The sequence below is a fragment of the Lepisosteus oculatus genome, chromosome 17 (assembly GCF_040954835.1).
Source record: "Lepisosteus oculatus isolate fLepOcu1 chromosome 17, fLepOcu1.hap2, whole genome shotgun sequence".
NCBI classification, from domain to species: Eukaryota; Metazoa; Chordata; class Actinopteri; order Semionotiformes; family Lepisosteidae; genus Lepisosteus; species Lepisosteus oculatus.
This window is the reverse complement of record NC_090712.1, coordinates 9,107,538-9,120,062: the sequence shown is the minus strand read 5'-3', so window position 1 is coordinate 9,120,062 and position 12,525 is coordinate 9,107,538. Positions and strand designations below refer to the sequence as shown.

General features: G+C 38.6%; 1 protein-coding gene across 1 annotated transcript; it reads right to left on the bottom strand.

Moving 5' to 3' along the window:
* Positions 1–52: 52 nt before the first annotated feature.
* On the bottom strand, positions 53–12,375 carry rab1ab (RAB1A, member RAS oncogene family b). Its single transcript, XM_006638599.3, has 6 exons — positions 12,183–12,375; positions 4,496–4,568; positions 4,052–4,147; positions 3,322–3,417; positions 3,060–3,191; positions 53–2,779 (listed from the first exon to the last, which is right to left on the bottom strand). Exons 1-6 carry the CDS (start codon positions 12,203–12,205, stop codon positions 2,582–2,584), a joined length of 618 nt encoding a protein of 205 aa, XP_006638662.1. The 5' UTR covers positions 12,206–12,375; the 3' UTR covers positions 53–2,581.
* Between the last annotated feature and the right edge of the window lie 150 nt (positions 12,376–12,525).

The window sequence follows — 12,525 nt, the reverse complement described above, 5'->3', positions numbered from 1 at the left end:
GTATTTTATTTCCCACAAAATGAAATGCATTCAGTCATATGAATCTGCCAGGTTTTAATTGAGCAAAAATTTATTTTCATTGTTGCCTTAAGTCTAAGAATAGCATCCAGTCAAAGGAAACTGGTAATTACATACAGAACAGCATCCTACCAATGTGCATGTGTTCAACTGGAGGACATCTGCACTTACATGCAGGTGTGGATTCAACTGGCAGATGAACTATATTGTGCACAATGACTGGACCACCTTTTCAGGTATAACTTGTGTATTTTCTTATAAACAAAATCCCATGGTTTATTATAAAAAAAAATAAAAAAGTAACTTGTAAATTATTAAATATGCCAGAACAAATTCCCTGCTCACTGTAAGCAATTTATTAAGCAACAACCTAGAGTCCACAGGACTGCAGCAATTCTGCAAGTCTCTGATGTAAAGAAATCACAACTTTAACAAGCTTTCAATTACTGTCTGTCAATCAGTAAAAATGTACAGGCTTCAGCAGTACTGTGCCTTCCATTGACTATGAAGACCATTAAAATCAAGAGAATTTGAACTACTGTTACTAAGATTGTTGTCCATTACATATTTATACTTACACAAAACTTGGTAGATAAGTTTACCTAAATTATTAAATCCACAAATATTGTAACAAGTTCTAACTCTGAAATCTAGTGAAATAAAGTGAAGTCAAATGAATGCATTTACTTTAATATTCTGCAATTTGTAAGTATACAAGAGCCACATTGTTAAGTGACTCTTGACAGTTGTGACATAAGAGTTCTTTGCCTTTTACTTGGTGTTGTTGCACACTTAAGGTCATAGATTTCTGAATCAAAGTGACAGATGGAAAATAATGTAATTTTAAAGTTTCAACCAATTATGTAAACTGTACCAATCACTACAAACTAGACCTTATGAAACACAAACTCTTATTTCCCATGGGAAATGCTTAAGTAAGGCGAGTCTGTGCAACTTCAAATAAATGGTCTTACATGTCAATAGAAAGTTTAAATGTACACTAACTTTGGAAAATAAAATGACTTTGAGATACAGAAACTACCCCATTATTTTAGCTTAGTTCGTGCACGATTTTCAAGATTAAATGCATGTACAAGTTATCACCTATCCCACCACTCCCTCCCAACCCCTAAAAATAAAAACTCATAATAAACTGAAACAAGAAATGTAAGATTGAGAATATTTTTGCAGGATTTTTTCTCTGTCCAGAGTAATTTGAAGTTACACAACCTTGGTGTGGCCAAATCAAATTATACCTTTTTTTATCCTTTTTCAGGGATTTTACAGACAGGTATTCTTTAAAGGGTAACTCTTTTAATAAGACTACTTAAGTGTCATTTACATTGTTTAATTTTCATTAATTGAAAACGGCACCTTCTGAAGTTCTAATAAGGGCACTGGATTACTTATTTTCTCAAGGGACGTGTAATTTCAAACACCTGAGCTGTGAAAAATGACAGACAGGAAAAGGGAGTAGCACACATTCACTGTCAGTCATCCAACAACGTAAATGTAAAGAATCTAAATACAGCTATAGAAACATTGCTAAGACGTTGTGAGCTGCTTAAACGAAGGGAGAGTAGAAAGCATTCTGACCCAGGACAACTACATGCAATACTCAGGCGTTACAACAGTGCTCTTAAACGTAGCTATGAAGTGTTTTCCAGCTCATTTAAAACTGAATTAAGTTGCCTTTATTATGAAAAAGGACATAGTGTTTCATATAAGCAATTCTGCTATTGCCACTTGCAATAAGGTGTCCACAGGTAATCGCCCATTGCAAACACAACCTAAATTACTGGTACAATATATTTGCCATATAAATGTAGAATAAATAAAACACACAAAATGTATTCTACATATGCCACTAAGAATTGCAGACAGTTTATCATACAGTTTGGTAGGAATTCCAATAAGTACAATATTTATTAAACATTTCTTCAGTTGTTTAATGTTACAATATTGTGCAACAAATTACAATAGTCTGCAGCCACAAATTATATGCAGAGATTATGAAGTTAAACTACTAGTCAGATAATGTAATTTATTCCATTTATCTCTCTACAGGACTAGCAAATCAGATCTTACATATATAACATATTTCACTAGACTTTATCAATGCCATAGACCGTGAAACACTGTTGTGCTGTTCGTTTTTACACAATTGCCGAACTTCATCTTCAGAGTAGGACCTAAATGGATGTCTACACCTGCCGAAATAAATGTCAGAAACAAACAAAAAAAAACCCAAACAAAACAAAGAAGAAAACATGACCGAACCCAACCACAGAACCGTCCTGCAGCAGGAATGCAATGGGATTAACACACAATTATTTGGAAACCTGCACACAAAACAAAGTTTAAAACAGTTCTGAAAATGAAGTTAGCGGTCTTGGACTGGGGGGATAAAAGCAGCCAAGGGGCTGACCGTTGCATTTCTGACCTTGTTTGGAGAATCTGTGGTAGTGCGGCTACATACAGTACAATTCAGGCAACTTTTGTTTTTCTCTTTTACTCGGGGGGCTTATTAAATGGGAGACCTGGGGAGGGAGCTGGGAGGCCCTTAGCAGCACCCTCCAGAGGATGGCTTCACCGGAGTGCTCTGGATTTTGACGTTGGATTTCTCTGAGCCGCCAGCCGTGGCCCCCGGGCCCATTCTCTTTTTAATCTCCGCCGCCATCGTCATGAAGGCCTGTTCTACGTTCGTGGCGTTCTTCGCGCTGGTTTCCAAAAAGGGAATTCCCAGGGAATCCGCAAATTCCTGAAACCCAAACCAGAAAGACGTTCTTTACCGACGGATCCACACAAGGGTAAATGCTGCTCTACTGCCGATTTAGACGGTTCCTATGTCAGGCTGTCTCTAGGGACAAACAAATTCAAACCAAAAAAAAACTAAGTGCACAAAGCACCAGAATAATTTAAAATTTTCAGGGCAATATAGCTCCACATAAAGCCACTACAGCACAAATGACAAATTCACACAATTTTAACACATTTACTTTACAATATTTTCTGCCAACAAATCCTATTCCAAACTGTACCTTTGCTGTTGTGTAATCCACAACCTTCTTTGTAGTGAGGTCACACTTGTTCCCTACCAATAGCTTGTTAACATTTTCACTGGCGTAGCGGTCTATCTCCTGTAGCCACTGTTTGACATTGTTGAAAGACTCCTGGGGGGAAATACAATAGTTCAGCAAACACTTAAAACATTTTTTTTTTACTTCAGTTGATTGACTTACCATGCTATTCTATTTTAGAAATTCTCTGTCTTAGGACATGATGGGGAAAAATGTAACTTACTTGGTCTGTAACATCATAAACTACTATAATGCCATGTGCTCCTCTGTAGTAACTCGACGTGATCGTTCGAAACCTCTCTTGTCCTGCTGTGTCCCACTGGAAAGAGGAGAACTTAAAATGTAAAAATGCACTCCAAGACACACAACCCTTGCACAACGAGTGTTTCCACAGCAAAGGCATTTCAAGCAAAAGTAACTTTAGCTCTAGGGATGGTATTATCAAATAAAATTGAGCAATTTAGAGACGTACATTACAGCTGACTGCCCTCTTTTGCTTTAGAACCCTGTACTTTTATTGCATTGGCGCAGAGACGGATTAAAAAAATATATTTTTAAATTTTAATCAGGGTCTGATTATTTTGATTAAGCACTTCTCTTCACAGGAAAAATCCAGTGAGTCCTATGCAGGAAAAAGACTAAGAAAATTACTATACAGTGCTGTATTCTTTCATTTCTGTCTTTCCAAGACTAGAATTTGCACCATTTATGTAGCATTGTTTCTCTAATAAACATCTATTTTAAATTAAACAGTGAGATACTTGGTTAACAAGAATTACACTGAATGTACTACAGGTAAAAATAAAAATACAAGAATAAAATACTCTCAAGAAGATGAGTAAACTGAATAAACTGAAATTAAAAAGAAATTAAAAAACTAGATGCTCATCTAGTTCAAGATTTTATCGTTGGTCAAATATGCTATAATCATGATTGGAAAAGGAAATACTTACAATCTGAAGTTTGATCGTTTTTCCATCTAATTCTATAGTTCTTATTTTAAAGTCCACACCAATAGTGCTAATGTAACTTTCTGTGTATGTGTCATCCTGTATGGAGAGAAAAAATAAGGATACAGAATTAGTCCACTGACAGCTGAAATATATTCACCACCTAACAAAATGACAGATATACTCCAAATGGCTACAGAACTTTGTAAATGATCAGGAAGTACAGTATACTCAAAAAATGAAGAGGCCACCATGATTTCAAAGCTAGTAACTTATTTACCATAAAAAGGCATAATTAAAAAGATTTCTTAGCCTGTAAGACTTGGGGCTGACTGATGAACAGCTGTAATTCAATTCTGACTATAGTCCAAAGTTTCATTATCTGTGTGTACATTCAGTCCAGAAACAGGGCCGGTCATAAGCAGAGGTCAAGGGTAGAGAACTTACTGCAAACCGAAGGAGTAGGCAAGACTTTCCCACACCAGAGTCGCCAATCAGAAGCAGCTTGAATAAATAGTCACTGGAAAACACAAAGAAATGCACATGAAATCACAAAGTATAAAATCAGGACAACACCCTCTTTCAGAATAGTTCCATCACAGTAGAGCAATTTGCAGTTTAACATATCTATAGTATATTTTGTCCTGAAATGTATAACAATCAAATCTTTCTTTTGAGAAGTCACTCGGTCAACTAAAAAATAAAAATTTATAGTGACTGACCCTAAAACTGATACAGTTCTCACATGCTATCTTACATAGACCCTTTCCTATGAAACAGTTAAGGCACAACAGGGCCTACTGGAAAAACACTTTAATACAGCACACTGCAGGAACAGGGGGGTCTACAAATTAGTTCAAGAGTGCCTTCTCAGCTCCTGCTGACACTGCTGCTGTCAGTGCAGGAAATTCCGGCCTTCACCGATACCACACGGAGTGTGAACTACTCTCCACAGCCGCAACAAAAAGACACCAGGACCTTCAACCTGGCATGAAAGATGGGACGCTGCCATGAGTAACATGCCGATACAATAACGTTGAAGAGCACCACTGAATCTCACTGGATTCTAGAAAAACGTGCGCTGATCTCAAACAAAAAGTGAATAACAGGCACCGCAGTCGGCATTTAGAATAACCGCCGAAATCAACTAGCTACGATCTCGCCACAACCCAGACTGCAGAAACTAGAAATAAGTAAGCACCTACAGCCTGAAACATCAAAGAGGTATCTGTCTAAACAGTTTTTAAGTTGATGTCTAAACTGATCAGCATGTTTACATATCTTCTGCAGCTTTAGGAAGTGGAAATGGTTTTCTCTAATCTTCTGGGACTTTAGAGGTATGTCAATGCAGCAGAAGTGCTTCTGATCATCACAGCTTTCTGCGACTATATTGCACTTGCATCCATAACCCACACCAAACATTTGTGTCTCTGCACAGGCTTGCCACATTAATATAGCACTATACACTTTTCATATATCCTTTTATTTTTAGAATAATCATGAAAGTTCAGTACAGTGTAAGAAAAAATAAAAAAGCACAACTTATGTTGGTGGTTTCTTAAATCTAGGAATACATTAAGGAAAGGTTTTCTTTGATATCCCAAAAGCCTGAAAATATGGCACAGGGCCCAAACGGTTGTTGACTGTCCGACCTGCATGAGATCGATACACCTTAGTTAAACAATTCGAGGGTTTCAGCCTAAACCAAATCCAGCTACAGTCATTGTTTAACAAAAACATTCTGCTTCATCTGAAGAGACTTGATTCCGTGAGCTGTTATCAGAAGGAAATTTCTGGTCCTAGCGCTTCCTGGCTGTCTAGGATTTGCCACATCACTGAATGGGTTTAACAGTGCTGCTCTTCCTATTTCAGACTGCAAACCTACTGTGGTTCCAAAAATATCTTGATTTTGCTTAAGAAAAGTGAATTGAGACTACAAATGTCCTAGGTTACGGACAATACCGGGTGGAAATTTCCACCTAACTTGCAGTTAATATGCATTAAAGGCACTTGTTTTAATAAGTTTATTCACTAGAAGAAACCAGTCCATTTATAAACTGTAAAAAACCTGCTGTTCACACATTCAGGTTCAGAACACCCTAATTAATATGTCTGTTGAACCTACCAAACTGATCCCAAAAATAGTACCTCAGTGGGAATAACTGTAGAGGGATACTGAATTCTGCCATACAAAAAAACCCCAAACACATCAGAGAAAAAAAGGCAGACATCAAAGCAGAAATTCACATCTTTGAGGAATGAGTTTTTTGTCATCCTTCAATTCTCAAGACCCCCCATTTTCATTTTCAACTTATACAATATGAAGAATTTCATCACTGCATCACATACCTGGTTTGGAATAAGGATCGTCTATATGACCAAGCTTATACAATTCCATTGTATGCTCACTCCCACAATTCCCTATGAAGTAGCCATTTACTGCCACGCCAAGGAGAGATACACCCAGACCTTCATATGTTCAAAATAAATATTTTGTGTTGTGTAAAAAAGACTTGCATTTCACATAGGATTCTAAGATATTAAATGTACTAAATGTAAATGATGAAAAACATGTTTTTGTGGTACTTTTTGAATATGCCATAAATAATTAGGCTATAGTATGCAAATCTGAAAGTAGTTTTCCCTTGGTGTTTAATACACAATCTATAATAAAAAGCGTGCCAACCATCCTGCACATAAATAACAGTACCTTTCTTATTAGTGCACGCAATTGTAATAAGACTATTTAATTAGCAGAATAAAACATCTGACAGTGAGTTTTTGCTGAGTTCTTAGTCCGTTCTCTCACATTTGCGCTGCAAATAAATCCCCAGACACAAATCTATGTGGAATTACTTCTAATTAGGCAGCAATCTGGGTCAAAAATGTTTCCACAATTGCTGGAAAGCAATGGTTTATGACCACCACACTGAAGTAGCCTTTAAAGGACATTGCTCTGAATGTGATATTTGCAAGAAGTCTTTGAAGGAAATTAGACAGTGTGCGTTGTATTTTTCCCTTATTGTTAAGCACTGTAACATGAAAAAAAACATTTTGTTGCTGCCTATACTCCACTACCGGTGCAACCAAAATTGCAGTCATTATTATACATTTAATGTATTATTATTCACACTATAACTGTTAAAAACAGTGTTCAACTTTCCCTTAGAATAATTATAATAATTTGTAAAAATATATTTATTTTAATATAATAATTATAATTCCAAAATGTTTTTAAAAGGAGTGCGGTTTCTGCGACACCAACATATTGGAATACAGAATGTGCTTCAGAAAATAAGAGAAAGCCAGAACAGATATTAAAATCTTTAAAAACCGTTTCTTTCGCTTTTACCCACGAAAAACAAGTCGACAGTTGCTTTGGTACAAGTCGGCATGCCTGTCTTCGCTGAAATCTGAAGAGGCAATTACCTCCACTGGGTTCAAGGGTTCACAACATCTTTTTCATCTGAAGAGGAAACGACCTCCACCCCACCTCTGCAGAAGCAGCAAACCCAGCAGATCCTTGCAAGCTCTCCACGGTGCCCATTGTTAAATGATGACCATCTTTATACGCCCACTTGGGACATGTATTTTGGGTAACTAGTTTTCAACTCAAGGAGCTTAAGACTAAATGGGGGCTCTATCTAAACACTAAGAAAACCGAGGAAGACAGGAGTATATATTTTGTCTTATGTGGATGTACAGCACATTCTTTCAACACGTGTTCATGATAAAGATTACGCACACTGGCACGGCGATGGGTCAATCCCATTAAGCTCAAAGACAATGAATATGGAGACACCTGTGAACATTTTCCTCTGAAGCTGGGGAACTGCAGCGTCGTGCCCAAGGCACAGGCTAAACTCCATGATCCAAACTTTGCGGGTTCGAACCCGAGTCACGTCACTAGCACTGCATCTGGGATTCCACTAGGGGAAGCACACACGTGGCCGAGCGCCAGCGAGAGCTGGCCTGGGAATAGGCGGCCCATGTTATCCTGGTTTCCGGCAAAGCGGAGACTCCCGCAGCTTCTCAGAAGCAGGCAGCTTGTGGTGCGGTCAGCTCTGAACCTCCTGGATAGCCGCTCATTTCTTCAATAAGCTGCAGGATATGTCTTCTTACAAGGGCACTACCAGGGCTGGGCGAGCTGGGCTGTGCACTCGAATTAAACAACAACAATGATGATGTTTATCTCTCAGGAAAAGGGGCAGTCACTATTCATGAAGTAAAGACTAAATAGTTGAAAATGTGTGCACCTTTAGAGAACACAGCACAGAAGCAAAAAGAGCTGACAAACAAACCTGTAAAACTGTTGGGAATTAAGCATTAAATAAAAAAGACTCTGCTAAATGGAGAGCGATATAGTATTGAAAAATACTATTAGACACAGTCGGTCTCTGATGAGCACCTAGCTTAATCTCCAAGCCATTTCTTTCCCTGCGCCAGCAGAGGTCATCTGAGGTGATCAGCATACTGTCTCCTTAAATACTCTTTCCACCTTGAATGCATAGGAATCCAACCTTGGAGAGGAGTTGAAAAGCAGCAGACTGAATACAAGTGCCAATCAATACAATTCCGTTACAAGCAGAGAAATAATGGAATTTATTGCAAGTGAGGAAGAGGTAGAAAAAATATTTTAGAGGTATCTTTTGGGGTAATTCATTGAACACATTTACACAAAATTGTTTTCAAGGCCACTGTTTAAAAAACAGACCTAACTATATTTAACCTGTTGATATGGTATCTAATTATTATAATACATTTGAAAGGAAACAAGAATTAACTGCTCCCTGTGGCAAACAGTAAGAGAAAAACACAAAAACTCCTACTAATTATTTCAGCTTATATCCTGACTTCACTATGTTAATAAACAGAAAGAAGAGTGTTGGGGACCACCTAAATGTCCGTTCTATGGAAGGGCTACAAAATTATTTTTACAGGACAAAGGCCAATATGAAAATACACACAGGAAACAATTACCACAAAATCCTTACCTTTTCAACCTAAGAAAACTACTGAATTTTTTGGTTTGTGCAATTCACTCATTATAATGAGGTCCTTATTTGGTGGACTCGTACACAGAATGAAAGGCTTTGTCTGTGGGGGTAACACATACCTGCTTGCACAACTACTCTTCCTTGCAATTCCAAACCGTCATGTTCTCATTATTGGAGCGGCTCACCAATGCATGCTACATAGTTATCGTATCTCTACAAGGTGACTCCCCAACTCTGAGGAATATTACAAACATCCTGCTCTTAAGCACACAGTGATGGTTTCTCTCTGAAGCTTTTTCATAATCTCCAAACTGAAATAAGATCTTATTGCGTTGTCTAAGGTAAATGGGCCATGTGTCAAAATTTCCAAACTGACAAATTCTGGACCTCACAGGTGCAGAGCCTGAGCCTTAACTCTGCTTGAAATGCCAGGGCTCAGTCATACTGTCATTTCAATAGGAACAGTGTACAAGATAGTAGTGTGCAGGGGGTGAGTGCTTAACACAGGCCACAGGGACAGGCTTGTAGTCTGATAGCACGCCTTACTGTCAGAAGACTAAGGAGCACATACTAATTGTGCTTCCGGAGAAATGATCATGCTTTATTAACTGTTTAACTTCATTAAAGATGTGACAACACATATGCTACAACAAGGGAATTTAATACAGGCTACTGCAAGAAAGAAAGGTTTAGTATTTCCATCCTCATAGTTGACTACAGGGAAACTGTCCATAATATGACGATATAGGACAGCAAACACCAGTGGACAGAAAAGGCAGGGCTACTATTTGGGAAAGAGGGCATAATATTAAATTTGTAAGAACAAAGCACCAGGATGAGTGTCTGAATTCCCTTTTTATCTCTTTAAAATGGCTTTTTGGGGTGCTGCTCTACTGTGTACTGGAATGGCAATATTGTGCTTTAATAGAAACAAAGAAAATGATTAGCTTGTGATCAGTTTACATGTTACACATTCATCTTTCACACAGAAGGGTACTTTTGGTTAATACCAGGAAGAACTTAAAAAAGACAATATAGTAGTTTACACACAGAGACCTCTGTAAGAAAATATACAATAAGCACCTCTTAATTAACCGAGATTGTCCTGAAAAAAAATGACAAGAACAGGCGCCGACACACATTCTCATTCTGTGGACAACCAATATTCAAACACACAATCCAAAATGTTTTCACTAATAGTTTTCCAACAGCTTTGCAGTGAGTGGTTTTATCTTTTAACATGAATTCTCTAGCCAGGACAATTCTCAATTACCAGTTTTGGTAAAAAGGTACATCAAAATCCTGTTAATACTAGAACTAATATTCAGAGGCAAGTGATAAACAGCCCTTTTTACGACATCAATCACGGTTCTACCACATACAAACATACAATTACTGAACTTTAGAAAACATGTCACATACACAGGCATGCACTGAATACATCCGACCCTGTCTTGAGGTGCAGTTTGATAGGCACGAATCCTGCATCTCAGACACCATAATGCAGGATTCTCACCAAGTTTAAAAAAAGCCAATCGGCCAGTGAGAATATACAGCTTTATCACTGCATAACGCTAAAAGCGTTTAACCTCTTACACCCACGATTCATCTATGATCTTTAGGTTTTTTTTTTATTGCTGCAAGCAAAAAAAGTCAACAGAAATCCAGGGTTACTTTTACAAAGGAAATTAAACAATAGTGTAAGTGACGAGAAACCGCACACCATTTACCTAACAGTTCCCTAGCGCCTCATTTGAATTGATACAATTAAGAGGCGCATCTACTCTTCCTGAAATTTATTCCAGCGACTGAAACAGGAAGTTAAAAGAGGGATGCTGTCCTTCCACTGTTAGTCGTCCCTTTTTTAAGCACAACAACAACAAAAAAATGAAGACCGACTTAGCGGTGCAGCCTTGTCAATGTAATATCCCCTCTCCATTTCAACAATTACTGCTCTGTAACTGAAACCCTGGCGATGCCAAAAGCTCTACCAACGGGAAAGGCTGGAACACGTATTGCTTAAGATCCCTGTGCAATGTATTTTGCAAGATCCATGTGACCGGCACATGACTCGCTCTGAAAGGATGGGTGTCTCCTGAAGAGCAGGTCGAAGATCGTCGGATTTTTACTGACGAGATCGGAAATGTGTTAAATGAACACCACAGTCCCCCCCTGGTCTGGTTAAACCACCACATCCAGCTCCAGGTCGACTCAAAAGGTTATCACCGCCTGGGCATCGGAGGTCGTTTTTACTTGGCGTTAACCTTCACAAACTGAGGTCTGATCATGCATGAGCCAGGGATTAAACGGTGAAAGTAACAAGTGCTCGCGTAGCAATAGTTCGCCGGATAGCAGCAAAAAAAACACACTGTCTTTTTCTTTCGGCCAGACAGGCGTTGAGGGGATTTTTGTACGTCTCGGCAAAACCGAAAGCTTGATTTTTGAACCCTCCTCCTGCTGTGGCCGTTACAGATGTGTACAGAACCGTATTTACCCGCTATTGGCACCTTTCTAGCTGCTTTCCTATAGGCTATAGGCACCAGTCTTATGTAATGACAAGGAGCAGCATTTTAGCAAACGTCAAATTCCTTAGATTGGACTATTCTTCGCAGATACGGTTTTTGTCGTGTAATATTAATTGCACACACATCTATATTCTACTTAGTCAGATGTGCATACAATCCCTAATAGTAATAAAATAACAAATCATGTTTACATAAGGTTCTTAGGATCTGAGGCTCTCGGCTTTAAACACAGGCCCGTGAAGTAGTTTATTCCTCTCTATAGTCCAGTCATCTGTCCACTTTGGATAGGTACACTCTTAAGCCCACATTTACGTAAAATGTGAATTAGCATTCAAATTGTCATCACGGTACCACGGATCTTCGCTTGTTCTCAGTAAATTCACGAAAACGGGCTCCAGAAACGCTATTTGATGGTCTTATCAATGGTTTTACACACGTGAAACACATAATTCTTGGTAATTTAGGGGTGCAGCGATTACATCATCTTAAATACAGCTGTCTGCGTACACCTTCTTTTGTTTCTTTCAACAATCAACTTCTTCAACAGCCGAACACACACACAACACATCAGTGGATCAAAAGACACAGTCATCACCGGCACGTTATACTTACTATTCGGGATTCATTGTTGACATGTCACTTTCAACCCACTCTTTTAATAAAACTCTGCTCCCCGGTGCCGTGAAGAAGTTGAGACTGGAACTGTTTTGTCAAATTAAAAGTAACTACTCCTCCAAAAACCCAAAGCCTAGTTGTTTCAAACCCAAAATGGCTGCCAGTCTAACCAGGAAATAGCAACTCCTCAAACAGAGGGCTTTACACTAGCGTAAGCGATCTGCGACCCGTGCTTTCACGGGAGTTGTAGTCCAATAATCAAGCGCCTTTAGCGTTCGTGGTATAACGTCACCTTGTAGCCGACTACAGTACCCTAGTTACCCTGCGCCATCGCAGCATG